The following is a 20,274-nucleotide window of genomic DNA, read 5'->3' as shown; positions in this document are numbered from 1 at the left end:
GAAAACGTTTTCATACTAACCTATCCGTACCTTCAAAATCGAAAGACGAAGCCAGAGGGGGACGAGGAAGAACCAAAAAGCTTATTCTTTTACGATGGGATCTGAGAGAAAGAGAGAGAGAGAGCCCTAACCTTCTTCTTCTTCTTTTTTATAAAAATTTACCAAAATTTACCAAAATTTAATGTAAATTACTATTTCCTTTTTGTTAATTTGAGTTTAATTATGATAACCTTCAAATATTAGGGGAAAGGGAATATACAAAAGCAAAAAAAAAACTAAAAAGTTAATGTGAACCATTATTTTAAGTTTTTTTTAATAATATTATTAAATAATTTTCCGTGATATAATATCTCGTGGTAACTAAAATGGCTAAACCAATGTGCAAATAAGAAGACTTTACATTATCACATCTACACAATATTACACAACACACTTCACGTAAACAGAGGAGCTCTGTTTTCGCAGATCCATATTAAGCTCAGCCAAAACCTTTCTTCAACATATCTCATCTCCCACCCAGTTATCCTTCTCCTTTGGTCCCGTAGGACCTTCCTCTCCATAAAGCGCAATAGGAAACAAATTCTCAATAGAGAACCTCACAATCAAAGGCAAAAGATTAATGATCTTATCAATGTCAGCTGCAGAATCATACACTATAGTTGGTCCCCACTCTCTCATGTACTGCAGCCAGCACGGCTCCGAAACCACTCCTTCCCCTAAATACTCAGCCGCCACGACTCTATACCTCTGACTAGAATCCACAACAAACTCGCTCTTCCCAACATCGTTTCTCACTCCAATCCCAAGCTTAGACGAGCCTTGGAGATACATCCCCGGGTGAGGGAAACTCGCGTGTCCGTGCTTAGAAGAGTACACAACCGGCTTGTTGCTTCCTTTAACAAACTCGAGATCAGAGACATCAACCCACCCGCCGCCGCTGTGCTGCGAGAAGAACATCTGAGTAAGCTCGCCGTTGAAGTTGCTTATCCGGAACGTGAAATGCTCCCAGTCACCAACGTGCTCACCGATGCGGTTCATGGGGACGGTGAGAAGACCGATCTTAAGCGTGGCGGGACCGTTAAAGGGGCAGAAGATCCACATAACAACGTCAGTGAAGATCCAACCGAGCGCTGGCTTCACGTGGACGTAAAGCTCTGAGCTCTCTATGTTCCCTTTCTTTAGATTGTTTGTGACTTCCTCGTTTTCTTGAGGGAGATCAATCCAGTAGCTCCCGTCGTTTTGTCCACCTGATGGCAAATTCGAACCGGTTGAGTTAATCGGTTCTCCTCCCGGCTTACCAAACCGGTATAACAAAGCACCGTTTTTAAAGAACCATGGAACGGAGGAAGGTAAGTAAGTCTCTTCAGGGCGGAAGTAGACCGTTGGTCCGTAGTGCTGAATAAGCGTATGGACTTGGTCAAGATTAGGCATCCCTTGTAAGCTAGGATCAAGGTTTTTCAGACAGGAAATGTTCATGTCGGCTTTGTTTTGATTAGTAGAGCAAAAGAATGACCCAACCGCCACGCCTCGTGACCAAATCCCTCTGGAGCACGGTTCCGTGCTCCACACGTTAAAGGATCCAACGCCGACAATCCTCTCGCGTGTTTCACAAGTCTCTGTGAGATCCTCTCTTACACATCTCACTTCTTCAGTGTCAGGCTCCTCTGCTTCGTCTGTGACGATAACTCCCACGGCTTTGTAACCAACGGGAGGGTTAGGCAACCAGAAGTAGCAGTCTGAATCTGAACTCCAAACTAAAGTGTAGTTCACCGGTTTTTTCAGCGCAGGGCGATCCGCATGATGGTCGGGATCGTTAGCTCGAGCTGCAAGGACAAAGCCTCTCAATGGCTGGTTGTTTTGCTGACAGTAATGACCAAGGCAATGGAAACCTTCTGGTATCCCTACAGGTTTGTAAAAAGAAGCACATCTCGATTTACCACCACGCGACTTGCTACATTTCCAAACTCTATCGAACTCAGTGACTTTCACCACTTGGATTTCTCCGAGGTTTATCCTTCCAGTAGCAAAACCTGTGCCTGAAACAAAGATTACATAGTTCTGATTCAAATCAAGATAGCTTATGACATCATTATTGATGGCATAGAAATATTAAGCAACTTGGTGAAATTTAAAACCATAACTGAGTTGTCAAAATATCATTATCAACAATTACTCAACATTATCCAAGGGGGTTGTTGGGACCTCGTGGTATAAATAAGTAAGGAATCGAAACAAGTAGTATAAACTAAGATAGAATAATATACCATGAGCATCTTCATTGTGCTACATTAATATATATATAAAAGTCTTTTTCAGTGGTCATACATTATTGTTTTCATTATTGAAAGTCACATAAACCTACCTTCTAGCAAACCATTTTTGATTTTTAATTTAGCCTTAAAAGTCTACAGCATTTTTCTTCATTAACATTAATGTTTTTAGTTCAATGACATTGACGACCAAAGAAACAGTCAAATGACAAGAGGTACCGATGTTTGAATATTCAAGCAAAGTAAAGTTCAAAACTAATTTAAGCCATAAAACACATCTTGATGAGATATTATGACTAATCAAAATCAACTGTCTGATTAACAAAAGCTAACTCAGGCATTGATACAGTAAATGTTTTTTTTGTTATATAAAAACTCAAGTAAATTACTTAAAGAGCACAACACTTGCCATTGTTTGATTGATTTGAAGTTAAAAGATTAAAAGGCCAACCAAAATGTCCAAATGATAAAAAAAAAAAAAAGAGCTTTAAAAGGTAAAGTAGTTTGATAAAGAAAATTCCTGCAAACTAAAGTTAAAAAATTACAATTTCCAATAAAGGGTAATTGTTTATTACCTTGTGGCCATCGAGGAAGAGGAGACGGAAGCGAGAAAGGCTTTGACTCGGACGAGTCCGATTCCAACTCGGAGTTTTCTTGGTTCCAGTAGAAGCAATCGCAAAACATCGTCGTATAAAGATTGAATCAGATGAGAAACACACGATTTTGATTTCTTCAAGTGTTGGAGACTCGGATTCAATGAAACTCCCCCTGCTTACTATCTAAGTCACGATCACTTATTACAGATCGGAATATTGTGAGATCAGATAGATTCTCCTTCGCAGACTTCACGGCGAGGAGAGAGAGAGAGAGAGAGAGAGAGAGAGAGGCGTTGAAGCTGAGTTTGCGTGTTGTAGAGGGAAGTTCTGTTCAGTGGTGTGGTGGTGGCTTTGGCCTCTTTTTATTTTGTTTTTGTTTTTCGTGCCTTTTTCCCTCATCTACATATATTATCCCTTTCTTTAAACGTTTTCTATAAAAGCCCATGTATTTGTATATAATTCAAATACCAGCCCAATAAAACCAATTCTAAAGAAATCAAACCAAAATATCAATCATCTTGCAACAACAAACATTTATTATGAAAATATCAATTAGTGAAACTTTAATGAACAGCTTATAGAAATTCATCAGAATTTGCATGTTTGTTAGATATCAGGCTTGCATTACTGAGTTTTTTTTTCTTTTTATTCTCATGTTTTGTTTGCTTATCCACAAAGAACAATAGTTGCTTAGAAGTTTTATCATAGTGCGGGTTGGTTTGTCGTATCGTATGTAAAACACACATTTAATCTTTTCTTCGCCGTCTCGATGTGTTTTGGCAAATTCCACTAGGTCGTTTTTAATAAGGAATTATAGTATAAAACTTACATTAATCTCAGACATATTAAACACCATATCAGTCTACGGAAACAAAACTGTGAACGAAACAGTGTTATTATATACTTTTTCTGTTCGATCCATATTCTAAATAAAACTTTTGTTTCAAAAATATACATATTTTATATTTTCAGTGTAATTTTTGTAAACTAATAATGAGAAATTGTGAAGTTCAAGAACATTAATTATATTTCTTAAAATTTTATTGGTTTAAGAATATAAGAAATATAAAATTACAAAAAACTATGCATTTATAACTAAGTTTTAATATGTTTTATTAAAAAATATGAAAATTCTAAAAAATAGATCTTTTAGGAAGGGAGAGATTACTGTATAGTTTTCAACGAATTGAATGAATTTTCATTTTTCAACCAATGAAATAGCACAACTTTTAGTATATTCTTAAAAATTTCTTTTTTGTATCATACGTAGTACTCCTGAAATAACCACGAAAATTAAATGATTGTACTGTTAGAAATGGAACGTATTGTAGTATTTATAACGTAGACCATTAATTTGATGCAGGGAGTAATTAATCCAACTAGTAATATTGGATTCAACTTAACTATTCCAAGTTATTTGAAGCACTCAATTATCACATTTAAGAAAATTTAAATGTCATTGTCATTAATTTGTCATGGAGATTATTATTTGAAAAAGTTCTTCAACAACACGAATCGAGCCGCCGAATTAGACTGTGCATTATTCTAACTTTATTTTCCAGCTGGAAACTTTATAAATTTGGTTATATTAATCCGTATGTTAAAATTATTTATTATGATAATACTTTAATATAGGTACCAGCTTAATGAAGTAAGAATTATATAATACCACATGGATTAATATGCGTATGTTTCGTTATAAATGTAGCTTTGCTGTTTACTTTCACTGATTCATTCTTTTTTCTTTTGTCTTTACTATTTATCCGAATACATACATAAGCGAGATAATTTACTTGCATAATTACAGTTTGGAGAGAAAGCAAAGCATCAGACGTTTTCTCTACATTGATAATAATAATAATAAAAATGTCATAAACATCACATTTATTCATAATCAGACAAACCCCAAAGACACCCTGGTTTCAACAAGTTTTAAGACCAAAAAGAGTTCAGATTAGTTTGTCAACGAGTCAGTAAAATTAGATTTAGTTTTGACATTCTATCAAGATAACTTTTGAGCAAGAAGAGTTAAAGTCTCTATATTTCATTTGTCACAAATCCAAAAAGGTCTTCACCTGTGTTCGTTTTCGTCGGTCGTCGTCACCTTTTATTGCGCAAAGCTAATAAAAGCCACAATAAATAAATAAATAAATAAATAATTGGATAAAAAATTTCTTTTTATTTACTGTTTATCTATTTTCTCTGGAACACAGCTAACTACTACTACAAGGGTTAAAGCTTCAATCTTTCCCACTGACATCTCTGGTCTCCGAACTTCTTTTCTTGTTTCTTCTTTTTATTGCTTGGGTCTTCTTGTCTGTAAGGTTAGGGATCTCTCCTTACAAAAGATCCAAAGCAGGGGATCTTTCTAGATAATGCTGCTTGAGATCTGACCTTTTTCCTTCAATGACGCTCTGAATCAGGTTTGGTTCTCTTACTCAAGTTCTCTGAGTTTTCAGCTTCTAGACTTTTGCTTCGGTCTTCTTTGATCTGTTTACTCGTCTTTATCAGACAATGCTACGGAATGCTTTGCTGACTTTCTGATAAGTTTCTTATTGTCGGTAGCGAGATTTATTCTAGATAAGTTGCTGAATGTTAATCTTTCACATATGTAGTTTTCTCTCCAGCTTAATGTTTAGCTGGCGTCTGGTCTGAAAACTGAAAAATTTGGCAGCTGTCAACTTTTTTTGGGACTTAGCCACTTTAGGCACAATGCTTGGTTTGTATGAATCTGATTTTTCTCTGGTCATCTGTTCAACATCTTGTCTTCTTGCTTCTTCCTTTCCAATTTGAACTCTATAATCTAATATGGTCCCTCCCATGTTTTGGTATAACCTCTGAAGTTTCAGGCCTAGAAAACATTTCTTCTGACTGGCTCTTATTTGTTTAATCAGTTCATATGGGATTTTGAAGTGTCTTGAGTTGTAAAGTCTTTGTCTTTTCAGGTGAATAGAGAAGATGGGATCTGGTTTAAACGATGCATTATCTAGGAAGTACAGCGGTTTGGAGCTCTGGGAGATCATAGTGATTGTTCTCTCTGCAATATTCGTTTTAGTGTTAGCTATATCGTTATGGCTTACTTTCAGAAGAAGAAACTCTAGATCTTCTTCTTCTAATCAGATCCCTGTTAGCCACCAGCTTCCTCCTACTGTCTCCGAAGAGATTAAAGAGATTAGAGTCGACGAGGTTTCCTCAAGCAACGGTGGTGGTGGCAATGGATATCCTTCCATTAGCGAGAAATTTGGGCACAAAGAGCCTGAAAAAGGGATAGTAGTAGCAGATTCAGAGAATGGTGGAGATAGTAGCAGGTCAGGATCGTTTAATCACTTGGAGAAGAAAGATGGTTCGAGCGTATCTTCTGCTAATCCTATGACGGCTCCGTCTCCTTTATCTGGCCTTCCTGAGTTTTCTCACCTCGGATGGGGGCATTGGTTTACTCTCAGAGATCTTCAGATGGCTACGAACCAGTTCTCGAGGGATAATATAATTGGTGATGGTGGGTATGGAGTTGTGTACCGTGGTAACCTTGTTAATGGTTCTCCTGTTGCCGTCAAAAAGTTGCTCAACAATCTGTAAGTGAAATCAAGATTCAAGATTTTCATTTCCTGAATTTCGTTTTTTTTTTGTAATGTTGATGTTTTGGGTGTTTGTAGAGGACAAGCTGACAAAGACTTCAGAGTAGAGGTTGAAGCTATAGGTCATGTTCGCCACAAAAACTTGGTCCGTCTTCTTGGATATTGCATGGAAGGAACGCAGAGGTATGTGTATGTTCTGCTGTTAAATGATTCCTTTTTGAACTTCACTGAACATTGGATGTGGTGACACTTGATTAGGATGCTGGTGTATGAGTATGTTAACAACGGAAACTTGGAGCAATGGCTACGTGGAGACAATCAAAACCACGAGTATCTAACATGGGAGGCACGGCTAAAGATTCTTATTGGAACAGCCAAAGCGTAAGACTTGTTATGGTTACGGTTTCTTCTTTATTTTTGTTTGTTTATCTTCTTCATCTGAGGCAAATGGGGTGGTGATGCAGGCTTGCGTACCTTCACGAGGCGATTGAGCCAAAAGTGGTGCACAGAGACATAAAGTCGAGCAACATTCTGATTGATGACAAATTCAATTCTAAAATTTCTGACTTTGGACTTGCCAAGCTGCTTGGTGCTGATAAAAGTTTTATAACTACTAGAGTTATGGGTACCTTTGGGTAAGTAAGGCTAAAGATTCTTATTGGAACAGCCAAAGCGTAAGACTTGTTATGGTTACGGTTTCTTCTTTATTTTTGTTTGTTTATCTTCTTCATCTGAGGCAAATGGGGTGGTGATGCAGGCTTGCGTACCTTCACGAGGCGATTGAGCCAAAAGTGGTGCACAGAGACATAAAGTCGAGCAACATTCTGATTGATGACAAATTCAATTCTAAAATTTCTGACTTTGGACTTGCCAAGCTGCTTGGTGCTGATAAAAGTTTTATAACTACTAGAGTTATGGGTACCTTTGGGTAAGTAACTGTGGTGGCCTCTCTCTCTCTCTCTCTCTCTCTCTCTCTCTCTCTCTCAATACACTCTTCACTTAATAAATGTGAAGACGTTAACTTGTTTCTTTTTTCACTTTTCAGTTATGTAGCTCCAGAGTATGCGAACTCTGGTCTTCTGAATGAGAAAAGTGATGTCTATAGCTTTGGTGTTGTACTATTGGAAGCTATAACTGGTAGATATCCTGTAGACTATGCTCGCCCACCACCTGAGGTATATAATCCCTTAAGTTTGTTAAAAGAAGCCTTCAGACACACACATCAACTCTGCTCACTTTTTGTAGGTGCATTTGGTGGAATGGCTAAAGATGATGGTCCAACAGAGACGATCAGAAGAAGTGATTGACCCAAACCTCAATACGAAACCATCTACCAGTGCCTTAAAAAGAACACTCTTGACTGCTTTGAGATGTGTTGATCCCATGTCTGAGAAACGACCAAGGATGAGCCAAGTTGCACGTATGCTTGAATCAGAGGAGTACCCAATTCCTAGAGAGGTATGAACAAAGGAAAAGATCACAGCTTCGAAAACTGCTTCTTATTTTTATCGGTCTGATAGATCTTTTGGTTGCTAAAAGCTCTAACGACTTTGAGAATTTTAGGATAGAAGAAGACGAAAGAGTGAGAATGGACCAACAAGAGAGTCAGATCCTCCTAGGAACAGCACAGACACTGACAAGAGCGAGTTCCAAGACCAAAAGCCTGAAGCTGGATAAGGCATTGGAAATAACCTGAGGTGTAAATGTTTTCCGAGCTTCTTCATGTGAAGCAAGTCCTTGTTCGTCTCCAAAATCCTGTGTGTTATGTGATGTTTCTTCATTTTGTCTTTGGTAATAAAGAGAAAGAGGAGGAGAGGGGAGAGTATGTTTGTTCATCATTTGGTTTTGAGAATGGTTTAGATCACATCATTTGTTTGTATAGTGTTTGTTGTATTGTTTGCTCCTCTACGTTTCGCAATGTAGGTTGTTTTCGGACCAAGAAAATGCTAGGCTATGTCAAGTTCTTCGTAGAACGATGTGTAGTTTGTAGTTTGCTTGTGTAATATTCCCTCTGTTCCTAGAAAAATGTATATTTTAGGATTTTCAAACTTATTAAAAAAACGTATCAGATTTTAGTTACCAATACGTTATTTTTCGTAATTAGCTATTTTCTATAACTTTTAACAATAGAATTTTAATAAACACAATTATGTTTTTTTGAAGTTTACAATTTACAATTAATTTATGCATTGAAAATGTAAAAAATTTATCTTTTTGAAACAAATTTACAAGTTTACAATTTGTAATACTCTCTCTGTTTCAGAAAAATGTATGTTTTAAGATTTTCACACTTATCAAAAAAACATATCAAATTTTAGTTACTAATACATTATTTTCCGTGATTAACTATTTCCCACAATTTTTAACCAATATAATTTTAATAAAAATAATTATGTTTTTCGAAGTTTACAATTTACAATTAATTTATGCATTAAAAATATAAAAAAATGTATATTTTTGAAACAATTTTTTTTCTAAAATATGGATCTTTTGAAAACGGAGGGAGTATATTGTTTATCTGAGACTATGTTAAATGTCTCAAACGAAATACCAACTAGTTAATAACTTTAATATTGGACTATATTGTTTTTTTTTGAAACAATTTTTTTGCTCAATTTCTTTTTTTCAAATTGATAGTGCCACTTATAAAGATAAATCTCAAGTATGATTAGTTTCCAACTATTGTGTGATAACTGAAATGGTGAATGGCCGTGATGTTCCAATTTCGGTAGAAGAACTTCACGAGAAGCTACTTAACAGGGAGAATGCTATTGCAACTATCAAAGAAACAACTGATGTTTCCATGCCAATCACCGCGAATGCAGCTCAGTACTCACATCACCAGACACCACGTCCTAACTCGAACTACCGTGGTTCTGGCTCTCCCGCTCGAGGAAACTATCGCAATGCCAAGCCTTATCTTGGAAAATGTCAAATCTGTGGCATGCAAGGACATAGTGCGAGGAGGTGTTCTCAGTTCATGCAGGTCATGCCATCGTCTTCTCATGGCAGGGGCGTACCTCAGTGGTATCAGCAACCACAACAAACTCCACATCAGCCGTGGACTCCGCAGGCTCATTACACCACTGCATCTCCGTCTGAAGCAACACAATCATGGCTCTTGGACAATGGAGTGTCACACCACATTGCCTCAGACCTCCAGAATCTCTCTCTCCATGCACCTTATCAAGGGAATGATGATGTTATGGTTGGAAATGGAACGGGATTGAACATCACTCACACTGGTTCCTACACATTACCCTCAAACTCTCGTCCTCTACCTCTTACTAATGTGTTGTGTGTTCCTCAAATGAAGAAGAATCTGATTTCAGTTAATAAGCTATGTCGAACTAATAACGTTATGGTGCAACTGTGTCCATTTACATTTCAGGTGAGGGATCTCAGAACGGGGGCAACACTTCTCAAAGGCAACGCCAATGATGGAGTGTTTGAGTGGCCGGTGACTTCTTCTCTCATTCAAGCTTTTCCATGTATCAAGTCATCTCTTTCAACTTGGCATTCAAGACTTGGGCATCCTTCACTATCAATTTTAAATCAAATTATTTCAGCTTTTTCTCTTCCAGCTTCTTCTATATCATCATCTTTGTTTTGCAATTCTTGTTCAATTAATAAAAGCCACAAACTTCCATTTTCCAATACATCTATTCGTTCTTCTCGTCCTCTTGATGTTGTGTTCTCAGATGTCTGGACTGCTCCTAGCTATTCAGTTGATGGGCTCAAGTATTATATAATCTTTGTTGATCATTTCACAAGGTATATTTGGCTCTATCCTTTAAAGCTAAAGTCTCAGGTTATCCATCTCTTTCCTACATTCAAAGCGCTGGTGGAGCATCAGTTCAGTTCTAAAATCAAAACCCTCTACTCAGATAATGGTGGTGAGTACATTGGTCTCAGATCGTTTCTTGCTGATCACGGGATTCAACATCTCACCAGTCCACCACACACCCCTGAACACAACGGCATTGCGGAAAGACGACACCGTCACATAGTGGAAACAGGAATGTCTTTGCTTACTCATGCCAAGATGCCGATCAAATACTGGTCTTATGCGTTCATGATTGCGGTTTATCTTATAAATTGCATGCCACGCCAAACCTTGAGAAGAAGTCTCCATCCCAAACTACACTAAACTCCGGGTCTTTGGGTGCCTTTGCTACCCGTGGCTGCGACTCTATGGTGCAAGTAAATTCAATTTAAAATCCATTCCGTGTGTGTTTCTAGGGGATTCTCTAACTCAAAGTGCTTTTCTTTGTCTAGACAAGTCCACACAACGTATCTATACTTCTCGTCATGTCATTTTTCAAGAGAGTATATTCCCTTTCTCTCAAAACACTTCTCAAAACTCTTCTTCTCCAGACTCCTCTTCTTCTTCAGCTTATCCTCCAACTACAACAGTTCCGATCTATCACCAGCCACTCATTCATCAACTGCCCCTGAACTCTGCTCCTCCACCAACGAGTTCGACACCAGCTACACTGACTGAAACAGAGGACTCTGCACTTGAGCTCGAACCCACACCAACTCTGGTGGAACCAGCCCTAACGCCTACTCCACCGCAACCAGCTCCTGAGCCTATCCAGACGCAACCAGCTCCTGAGCCGCAGGTTCCAGTGTCTCATCCGATGATGACTCGAGCAACGAACAATGTTCGCAAACCAAACCCAAAATATGGGCTTATAGCTCAGTTAGGGGACGTGGAGCCTCGAACACTTGCTCAGGCGCTGCAAGATGAACGATGGAGTAAATCCATGGGTGCTGAAATGGATGCTCAAATACGTGAGGGGACGTGGGATTTAACTCCACCTCCTGCTAATAAAAACGGTGTGGGTTGTAGATGGATTCATACCATTAAACGTAATCCTGATGGTTCTGTTGGAAGGTTAAAATCGCGCTTGGTGGCCAAATGAAATCATCAGCAACAGGGACTTGATTTTCATGACACATTTAGTCCTGTGATCAAGCATGCAACGATCAGACTGGTTCTTGGCGTTGCTGTTGCTCATAACTGGCCGCTTCGTCAACTAGATGTCAATAACGCTTTCCTTCAAGGTCATCTTCAAGAGGAAGTGTACATGATGCAACCACGGGATTTGTTGATCAGGACAAACCACATTATATATGTCGTCTACGGAAAGCAATATATGGCCTAAAACAGGCTCCGAGGGCGTGGTACAATGAGATCCGCCAGTTCCTTACAAGCGTTGGCTTCATCGCTTCTCTTGGTGACACATCACTCTTCATTCTCAGATTGGGAACACATATTGCCTACATACTTATCTATGTAGATGATATTGCGGTCACAGGAAATTCTCCTCCTCTAGTTGATCGGTTCATTACTACCCTTGCTTCTCGGTTTTCATTGAAGGATCTTGGAAATCTCTCATAATTCCTTGGTCTTGAAGCTTCTCGCACGCCTTCTGGTCTGCGTCTGACTCAACACCGTTATGTCTCTGATTTGCTCCATCGAACGAAAATGGAAAATGCCTAACCCGCTCTTACTCCAATGTGTTCGTCTCAGATACTCACGGCTACACTTGGTACACCTCTTGCTGACCCGGCGATGTTTAGAGCTACAGTTGGTAGTCTTCAGTATCTTGGTCTTACACGACCAGGCATTGCGTTTGCAGTGAATAGGCTCTCACAGTATATGCATAAACCGACTGACGCACACTGGGATGGGACGGTTACTCATGGTATATTCTTCTCTGCATCAACTCCCTTAACTCTTCATGCCTATTCAGATGCTGATTGGGCTGAGAACAAGGATGACTAAACTTCTACAGGAGCTTACACTGTGTACATTGGGAAACAGCCTATTTCTTGGGCCTCACGCAAGCAGAAAAGTGTATCTCGTTCGTCGACGGATGCAGAATACCGGTCTGTTGCAGATACTGCTGCGGAACTAAAATGGATCCTCTCCATTGCCACCGAGCTTGGTATTCCTTTGTCTGGCATACCCACAATTTACTGTGATAATATAGGAGCAACTCAGCTGTGTGCCAACCCAGTTTTTCATAGCAGAATGAAACATGTGGAACTTGATTATCATTTCATTCGGGAACAAGTCCAGCAAAAGCGTCTACGGGTCTCTCATGTTTGCTCTGCCGATCAGTTGGCTGATGCCTTGACGAAACCATTGCCTCGACCAAGATTCCAAACTCTATCAGCCAAGATTGGACTTACCTCTGGATGTCCATCTTGAGGGGGGATGTTAGTATATACTCTATATCTTAGATATGATTACGTAAATATCTTTAGTTTCTATAATCTCTCCTTGTATTGATAGCCTAGCTAGGATACGTGACTTGCTCTCTACTCCTATTCTCTCTGTATATAAGCTTATGCTTAAGATCAATAATACTCAAGTTGAATACCTTCTCTATACAAACTATGGTTATTCCAAAATGCAACATGAAATTCTAATTATAAGCTTAAAAGGCTAAATCCTTGTGTTCAGTCATTTGCAACTAATTTTATTGCATACGGTTTAGCTCTATTTCCTCAGAATAGGCAACATTTTATCAAAGACATGACGTCAAAATCAACCACAAACATCACAATCACAAAGTAGAAAACCAAATGGATGTACTATCAAACTCTTAACTAAAGATGTATCGGATCGACAAGCAAAGCAGTGAGATAATCCTTTAGTTTTCCTTCACGGTGATTGTAGACATCATCCGACGTATAGAGAATATTCACCATGCGTCCATAATTGACGACTTGCATAAGAACGGGACGTGAAATGTTGGTTGTCTTTAAGCACTCTTCGTTTACAATCTTGTTGATATCTCCAATCATCTTACGAAATTCCCTACTTGCCTCTTTTTTCGTGACTCCATGTTGTTTCATGTAATAGTTAAGCGCATTTGCAGTGTACCCTTTATTCATATCCTCCTGATAATACAATGAGCCATTTAGGTAACAAAATGAAATCATTGATTAACCTAAACCTTTCTAATTATAATGTGTACCTCAAAATCCGTAATATCATCCAAGAGACGTGTCTTCCGTGCTAGATATCGGACAGACTTTGGTCTAGATAGTAGCCACTCAAAATCTTCTTTTTTACCAATCTCTCCAAGTCCCATAATAGAACATGCTATGGTTGCATACGAACCAGCCTCTACATACTCATCAAAGTTAGGGATTTGACCTGCTCTTGCCCATTTGATAAGGTCAAGATTTGTTCTCGCGACTATCTTGAACTGCTTATACCAAAGATTTAAACATCATACACAACTTCATTACCACTAAATAAATGTAAATTTGGGCATTTAAGATTAACGAAGGTGTTGTAAGTAGTTATCACCTCTTCTATCATCTTCTCCAACGCAAATGATCTTCCTTGTGACTTCAATATTTCTTCAAACTCCTTGTAAACAGACATCACAAATTTGAAGGCAGTCTTCATGTGACCATGAAGATTTTCCATGTACTCGGGATCCCATCTGTTCAAATAACAATTCACAATGGTTGTCAGTGTTTTCTGATGAAACCAAATAGATGTTTCTTAGGTGTATATATATAGATACCTTTCAAAACAGTTAACCACGCTTTCAACTTCAGGAATTGAACCATAAGTATCGCAAGCATCGTCTAAAAAGGTGAACAATAAGAAAAACTTGGCCGACATAATTCTCCCAAGTGAAAATTGTGGCTCAAAATACATCATCGATCCTACAAACCAACACTCGAATGTTCGTTCTCTGAAGCCGTGTGGGAGGTTCTTCGTATGGTCTTGTTCCCTCCACCACCTGCAAATATAGAACAAAAATTATATATATATAATACTCCTACATCTATCTCATAAGAAAATTTATTCATTCACACACGTGGTGATAATTTTTAATTCTTGAATGTAGTGAAGTTGCAAGAACTTGAAATTGAGCTTGGCTAGCTTGAGTAGTGTCTCATCGTTGTCCTCTTCTTGTTCATAGAACGAAAGATACTCTCTTGCAACCAGAACTTGGACGTTCTGATGCTGCGGTATGTAAAGAGCATTTTGTATATGCTTTAAAATATGTGGTGGGATCGCTTTGCTATCTGTAGCTAGTGACTCCAAATAGTCCAATGTAAAGCTCAACGCTTCATCCAGGATATGATCTGTCGTTGTCCTGAAGTGCGCTGCTTCGTAGAAGCTTAGCATGCCCTGGACATCTTCCATTAAACTTTCTTTAAATTTACCGTCGTTTCTTTTGAATCTATCGAAAACATCTACATGGAAAAATATATATTATTTAATATATAACGTACACATACGTAACTCATTAAGATATTATACCATGATTAATCCGGAGTTCTTAGAGTGAGATTCTTACCGGAAGTTAAGAAATTGTTTCTTAACTTTTAACTAAAAAAGCTAAGAACCGGTTTTTAAAGACTTTATTTAATAACCGGTTCTTAGTTTTTTTAGTTAAAAGTTAAGAAACAGTTTCTTAAATTCCGGTAAGAAACCCATCCTAAGAAAAAAAATATTACTTACCAGACAACATATTATGACCATATATTCTAAAAACCCTAAACATGATGGAGACTGTGTACAGATCATTTTCATCTGTGATCAGTTCATCTATCTTCTCGAAAGCATGTTTTAGGGTCTCCACGATCTCCTTCTCAAAAATATAAGCGAGGCCAAGACTGTCCAGAACATGAATCGAAAGAATGCTCCTCTTCATTGCGTCTTTGTCTCTGGAAGAAAACGTGAATATGTTTTTTCTTAATTTAGGCTTTAGTACTTCCATCTCTCTTGCAAGCACATCAAAATCCTGAAAGTCAATACAAGTCAAAGATATACCATTTAAGGAATAATACATGCATGTATACATATGCTTTGTCCGAGTATATATATATATAAATGGACTCACTGAATCGGCAATGGAGATATTGAGAAAGTGATCACCCCATTGAGAGGGTAGCAATTTTGAAAAATTTAAGTAGCTTTTCTGATCTCTCTTTACTTCTTCCATAGGGAGACAGAGCTGAGGGTGTTGCAGACCTTTTCCAGGGTAGACATATATATATATAAATAAAAGAGAAAATGCCTTAGATAGCACCAAATCAAGTTTTTGTCTCCAAACTAGCACTCAAGGTCCAAAATTACAAAAATAGATTTCATTAAAGGGGACCATTTACCCTTATGCCCTCTCCTTTGATTAATTAAAAAAAAAAATTCGAAAATCTAATCGTCGGAAACAATCCCGTCGTGTTCATCTTCCTCGTCCTTCACCTACGACGGATTACCATTGCTCCGCCGTGTTTCTTTCCGTCGTCATCAGATCTACCGTCTTCAGGTCAGCACATCCGTCGTCATCAGATTCGTTGTGGTTGTCATCAGGTTCGTCGTTGTTGTCCCCGAGCTACGGATGCTGGTGTTAAGTTACATGACGTCCGTCGTCATCAGATCTACCGTCTTCAGGTCAGCACATCCGTCGTCATCAGATTCGTTGTGGTTGTCATCAGGTTCGTCGTTGTTGTCCCCGAGCTACGGATGCTGGGGTTAAGTTACATGACGCAGACTTTAGATTGCAGATATTAGCTTTGTGGTGATGTATCTAGAAGCTGTGCCTCCGATCGGGTTCGTCCTCTCTCTCGTTTCCCTCTTATCTCCAAATCGTTTTGCAATGTCCTGTGTAGAGAATTATGAATCCGAATCACTGAGATATTTATTCTCTAGGTATAAATCGTGTGTTCGATCACCGATCAGATGATTGTGGTTTTTGTAAATGTTTGACAGATAAATAAAAGAGGAGAATCAGTGGAAGATAAGATTAAAAAGCTTGGTGTTGAGCTTTACAAATACAGAGAGCATATTCAAAAGACACGATCTGGTCCTGTTCAACAAGCTCTCAAAGCTCGTGCTATGAGGCTTCTCAAGCATAAGAAAATGTAAGGGATTCATTAGGTTTACAGCTAGCTCTGTTCACGGAAGGAACACCATTTTCTTATAATGCTGGAAACTTATCCTCTTCCAAGGTACATCAGAAAGGTTTCTAATATATTATGCATTGCAGTGCAAACTTTTGTGTGATGCTAATTCTAGTTTTCCAATAGAAAGTTTGCATACCAGCATGTATTTCTAATGGCTCTCTCAGAGTTATGGCTCTCTCAGATTTTAGCATGTGTCTTTATTCACTGTTGTATTTGGCCAAGCAGGACTTTGAGTAGGAACAAACTTAACGGGACTATCCCTGTGTCACTCACTGGTCTTCCAAACCTGATAAATCTGTAAGTTACTGCTCTCTCTGTCTGTGATCCCCTTCTTTTTTTGGAAGCTCCTCTTTCTTAATCAATTTGAAACTATGTTTTTACAGTCTTTTTGATTCCAATAATCTCAATGGCCAGATTCCTCAAACTCTATTTCAGATCCCAAAATACAAGTACGTTCCACTACTTTATGTTAAATCTGTTTTTCTTTAGCAGTGATCTGATATGGTTTTAACAACTTGAATTGTGGTGTTGGTCAACCTCACCGTTGTATATCTGAGGTTGCCCGTTCAGGTAGCTACATTACTGTGCGCCATTGCTTGAACCATATCTTCTTTACTTCCAACAGATTCAAAAGTATTAAAGTTTTTTAATTTATTTTTGCTGATGGCGTCTTGTCTGTGGTGAATAGGTTATTCAAGCAAGCCAAAAACTGGCATTATTGCAGGAGTTGTTGCCGGAGTTACTGTCGTCCTCTTTGGAATCTTAGTGTTCTTGTTCTGCAGGGATAAACATAAAGGATACAAACGTGACGTGTTCGTGGATGTTGCAGCTGTACCACCTCAAATCGGTTTGGTATGTTTTGTGTTGTGGTTTGTTTGAACTTTAGATAGTGGTGCTGCTCAGAACATCAACATCAGAACCAGAATGAATTTAAAAAGTTTTACAAAGTATTAATCTATATTTGCTGTCAAGATTTGCTTACTGATCATCATCACTCAGAAAGAGAAAAAGGATCAATGATCGTTTTCAAGCAGTAAAAGAAAGAGACATAGACAAGTCACTCACTTCAATCGTTTGATTTGGTAGTGGCTTTAACTAAAAATCAACGTGATCTCTATGCATATTTATACTATATCTCAATAATGTTCTCATTATATGGCGGCAGTATTTAATCCTTTGTGTGATGAAGTACTTTTGTTGGTTAATAAAGAAAATAGCATGAGATGTGACAAGTTTTATCCTAAGTCTTTGTTATATACTTTTAATTCCCTAACCTGTAAAGTACTATTGGAAAGTAATTGAGATTATCTTCTTTTTCATGTATGTGATTCATCTTTTTGGTCATGTAGACACTATCTCTTGATAGAATTATTGAAAATGTTTCAAGCTATCCCATTTTAATGTTCTCGGTTTGATATATGTTCTCTATTTTGTAGACAACTAACTATATTTGATGATTTCTATAGCCAATGAATTTTCTTATAGATTTGATTATGTTTTTTTTTTTGAAGATTGAGTTCCAATTTAGGATAGCCATCCTGAACAAGGATTGTCTAACATTCCTTACACGCTTTTGATTCTCTTCGAAAACAGACTTATGCAAGAAAACACACTCATTTATTTTTCTGGAAACCCATCCCGAAAGTTTTATTTTTCTGGAAACCCATCCCGAAAGTGCCAAAAGTTATCCTGTATAACATATGTGTTTTATAATTATACCACATTTAAAACTTTCTTGATAGAATTATTGAAAATGCTTCAAGCTATCCTATTTTAATGTTCTTGGTTTGATATGTGTTCTCTATTTTGTAGACATTAAACTCTATTTTGGTGATTTCTATAGCCAATGAATTTTCTTATAGATTTTGATTATGTTTTTTTTGGAATATTAAGTTCCAAATTAGGATAGTCATCCTGAACAAAGATTGTCTAACATTCCTTACACGCTTTTGATTCTCTTCGAAAACAGACTTATTCAAGAAAACATACTCATTTTATTTTTCTAGAAACTCATCCTGAAAGTGCCAAAAGATATCCTATATCACATATGTGTTTTATAATGATACCACATTTAACACTTTCTCGATAGAATTATTGAAAATGCTTCAAGCTATCCTATTTTAATGTTCTCTGTTTGATATGTGTTCTCTATTTTGTACAATCTTTGTGTCCACAACGGTTCCTGACAAACATTTTTTTATGATAAAAGAGTTATGATACAAAAATTGAATCGTAGTGTGACTGATGCAGAAAATAAAATGTATCCTCTTTACCTGCAGGAACATTTTCATGACCCTTAGCTTGAAACAACTTGGTGTGGTGTCTTTCTGAGCCACAATGACAGTGAAGTTTGGCACATAGGTCTCACCAAGACGTTGATACGCCTGCATTGTGTTAAATAAGCAAACTGTTCAATATAATACTTTCACTAGAAACATAATTTGATAGAAGCCAGATCTGGACAAGGAACTTTGAAACACGACCTTTATAATCTGATCCACCACAATGTTCAAGACTTGGTTGAACTGTGATTCACTTACTCCATCCCTAACCAATACGCCCATGATTGTGTAAGAACATTTTTTAGATACTGGAGGTTAAACAACAAAACAAACGACACAGTTTACTGCTAGTACCTGAACATGATAATCTGCTTAGGCTTTCGTGCATAGCTTGTCTTGAAAAATTCCACAAACAATTCACTGTTGGAAACATAAATTTGGCCCGAGCAAAAGAGAAGACACTTAAAATATCTTGTGATAACTGGTTGCTTACAAAAAATCAAGCTGACTAAATAGCATCCACTTACTTCATGATACCGGTTGTCGCCGTTCACAGGGTCGTCTACTGGTTGGAAGAGCGAATCAATCATTTCCAGTTTTGGTGACTGACTTCTCGCAGCTGCCAGTTTTTTGAACCAACAACCTTACAGCACAGGCTGAGACATGAAAAGTAAACAGACGAGGAATCAGATCCTATGGGAACCAGACACAACGGCAAATAAAGGACAAGCAAAGTAAGAATAAAGCAATACCGCTGCTACTGAAGGAACATCTGCACGACCTGGAGACCCATGAGATACATCCATGCCCATGATTAAGGTGGGAATTTTGTTAATCAATGGGATGCTGGAAGAGCACTCTACTCCCAACAGAGAATTGATTCCACCAAGCTAGATTAAGACAGTAAAAGAAGTTAAAGAGAACACTACATCATATGCAAATCCTATAAAAACCAAAGGAAGAATACCAACAGAGACACATTGTTGGGTGATGTAGAAACTGAAATCACCTGTGCTGCGGTTGCGTAGGACGGCGTAGACACGGTGTTGGGTGATGCCTAGTAAATACTACCGCCACCGGCCATTTTTTTCCGTGGTTGGCGTGAGAGAGAGGTTGTTCTGATTTTTTTTTTTTTTTTGTTTGTTTAATTAATTTTAAAAGAAGGGTATTAGGGATATTTTGTCCATGAATGTCATTTACGTGATTTTCTCTTTCTGGTGCTATTTTGGAGACAAAAACTTCAAAAGTGCTATGATAGAGAATTGCCCTAAATAAAATACTAAGAAATAATCTGCATCCTTCGTAGTGAAATACTTTTAAAATAAATAACTTTTCTTTTAGTTTTTTAATAATAACAAATCATATGTAAAATATATTTTAATGATTTGATCAAAGTAAAATTATAAAAACATCTGATTTATTTCAATTAAAATATTATGCATATTTAAAAAAAATTAAAATCAAAATATTTATTTATTTTATATGGTATACAGATTAATTTAAATGTTATTAAAATACATATTTTTAATTTGAATATCTACTAAATGAGGTTTCATACTCATATGATTTTATGATCATTTGTAACTTGTTATAACAACAG

At 37.5% G+C, this 20,274-nt stretch overlaps 4 protein-coding genes across 5 annotated transcripts; 1 reads left to right on the top strand and 3 right to left on the bottom strand.

The window, feature by feature from the left end:
* Positions 1-324: 324 nt before the first annotated feature.
* On the bottom strand, positions 325-3,247 carry LOC106319397. Its single transcript, XM_013757711.1, has 2 exons — positions 2,846-3,247; positions 325-2,036 (listed from the first exon to the last, which is right to left on the bottom strand). The coding sequence occupies exons 1-2, from the start codon at positions 2,952-2,954 to the stop codon at positions 496-498; spliced, it is 1,650 nt and encodes a 549-aa protein (XP_013613165.1). The 5' UTR covers positions 2,955-3,247; the 3' UTR covers positions 325-495.
* A 1,812-nt stretch (positions 3,248-5,059) lies between these two features.
* On the top strand, positions 5,060-8,414 carry LOC106319007 (probable receptor-like protein kinase At5g18500). Of its 2 annotated transcripts, none has more exons than XM_013757201.1 (8): positions 5,060-5,289; positions 5,812-6,438; positions 6,520-6,624; positions 6,700-6,822; positions 6,906-7,076; positions 7,487-7,616; positions 7,687-7,899; positions 8,005-8,414. In XM_013757201.1, exons 2-8 carry the CDS (start codon positions 5,825-5,827, stop codon positions 8,116-8,118), a joined length of 1,470 nt encoding a protein of 489 aa, XP_013612655.1. In that variant the 5' UTR covers positions 5,060-5,289; positions 5,812-5,824; the 3' UTR covers positions 8,119-8,414. The 2 variants fall into 2 exon arrangements, with proteins under 2 accessions (XP_013612655.1, XP_013612658.1); XM_013757204.1 differs by lacking the exon at positions 5,060-5,289 and adding an exon at positions 5,608-5,694.
* A 4,391-nt stretch (positions 8,415-12,805) lies between these two features.
* LOC106316964 (alpha-barbatene synthase-like) lies at positions 12,806-15,431 on the bottom strand. The gene is made up of 7 exons (XM_013754830.1): positions 15,330-15,431; positions 14,948-15,230; positions 14,298-14,679; positions 13,998-14,219; positions 13,775-13,913; positions 13,437-13,670; positions 12,806-13,359 (listed from the first exon to the last, which is right to left on the bottom strand). Exons 1-7 carry the CDS (start codon positions 15,429-15,431, stop codon positions 13,066-13,068), a joined length of 1,656 nt encoding a protein of 551 aa, XP_013610284.1. The 3' UTR covers positions 12,806-13,065.
* Positions 15,432-18,350: 2,919 nt separating this feature from the next.
* On the bottom strand, positions 18,351-19,731 carry LOC106317310 (protein argonaute 6-like). The gene is made up of 7 exons (XM_013755149.1): positions 19,684-19,731; positions 19,427-19,564; positions 19,202-19,330; positions 19,029-19,094; positions 18,876-18,939; positions 18,666-18,776; positions 18,351-18,574 (listed from the first exon to the last, which is right to left on the bottom strand). The coding sequence occupies exons 3-7, from the start codon at positions 19,204-19,206 to the stop codon at positions 18,503-18,505; spliced, it is 318 nt and encodes a 105-aa protein (XP_013610603.1). The 5' UTR covers positions 19,207-19,330; positions 19,427-19,564; positions 19,684-19,731; the 3' UTR covers positions 18,351-18,502.
* Between the last annotated feature and the right edge of the window lie 543 nt (positions 19,732-20,274).

Source organism: Brassica oleracea, chromosome C9 (assembly GCF_000695525.1).
Source record: "Brassica oleracea var. oleracea cultivar TO1000 chromosome C9, BOL, whole genome shotgun sequence".
Lineage (NCBI taxonomy): Eukaryota > Viridiplantae > Streptophyta > Magnoliopsida > Brassicales > Brassicaceae > Brassica > Brassica oleracea.
The sequence above is the reverse complement of the archived record's forward strand: the minus strand, read 5'-3'. Positions and strand labels throughout refer to the sequence as shown.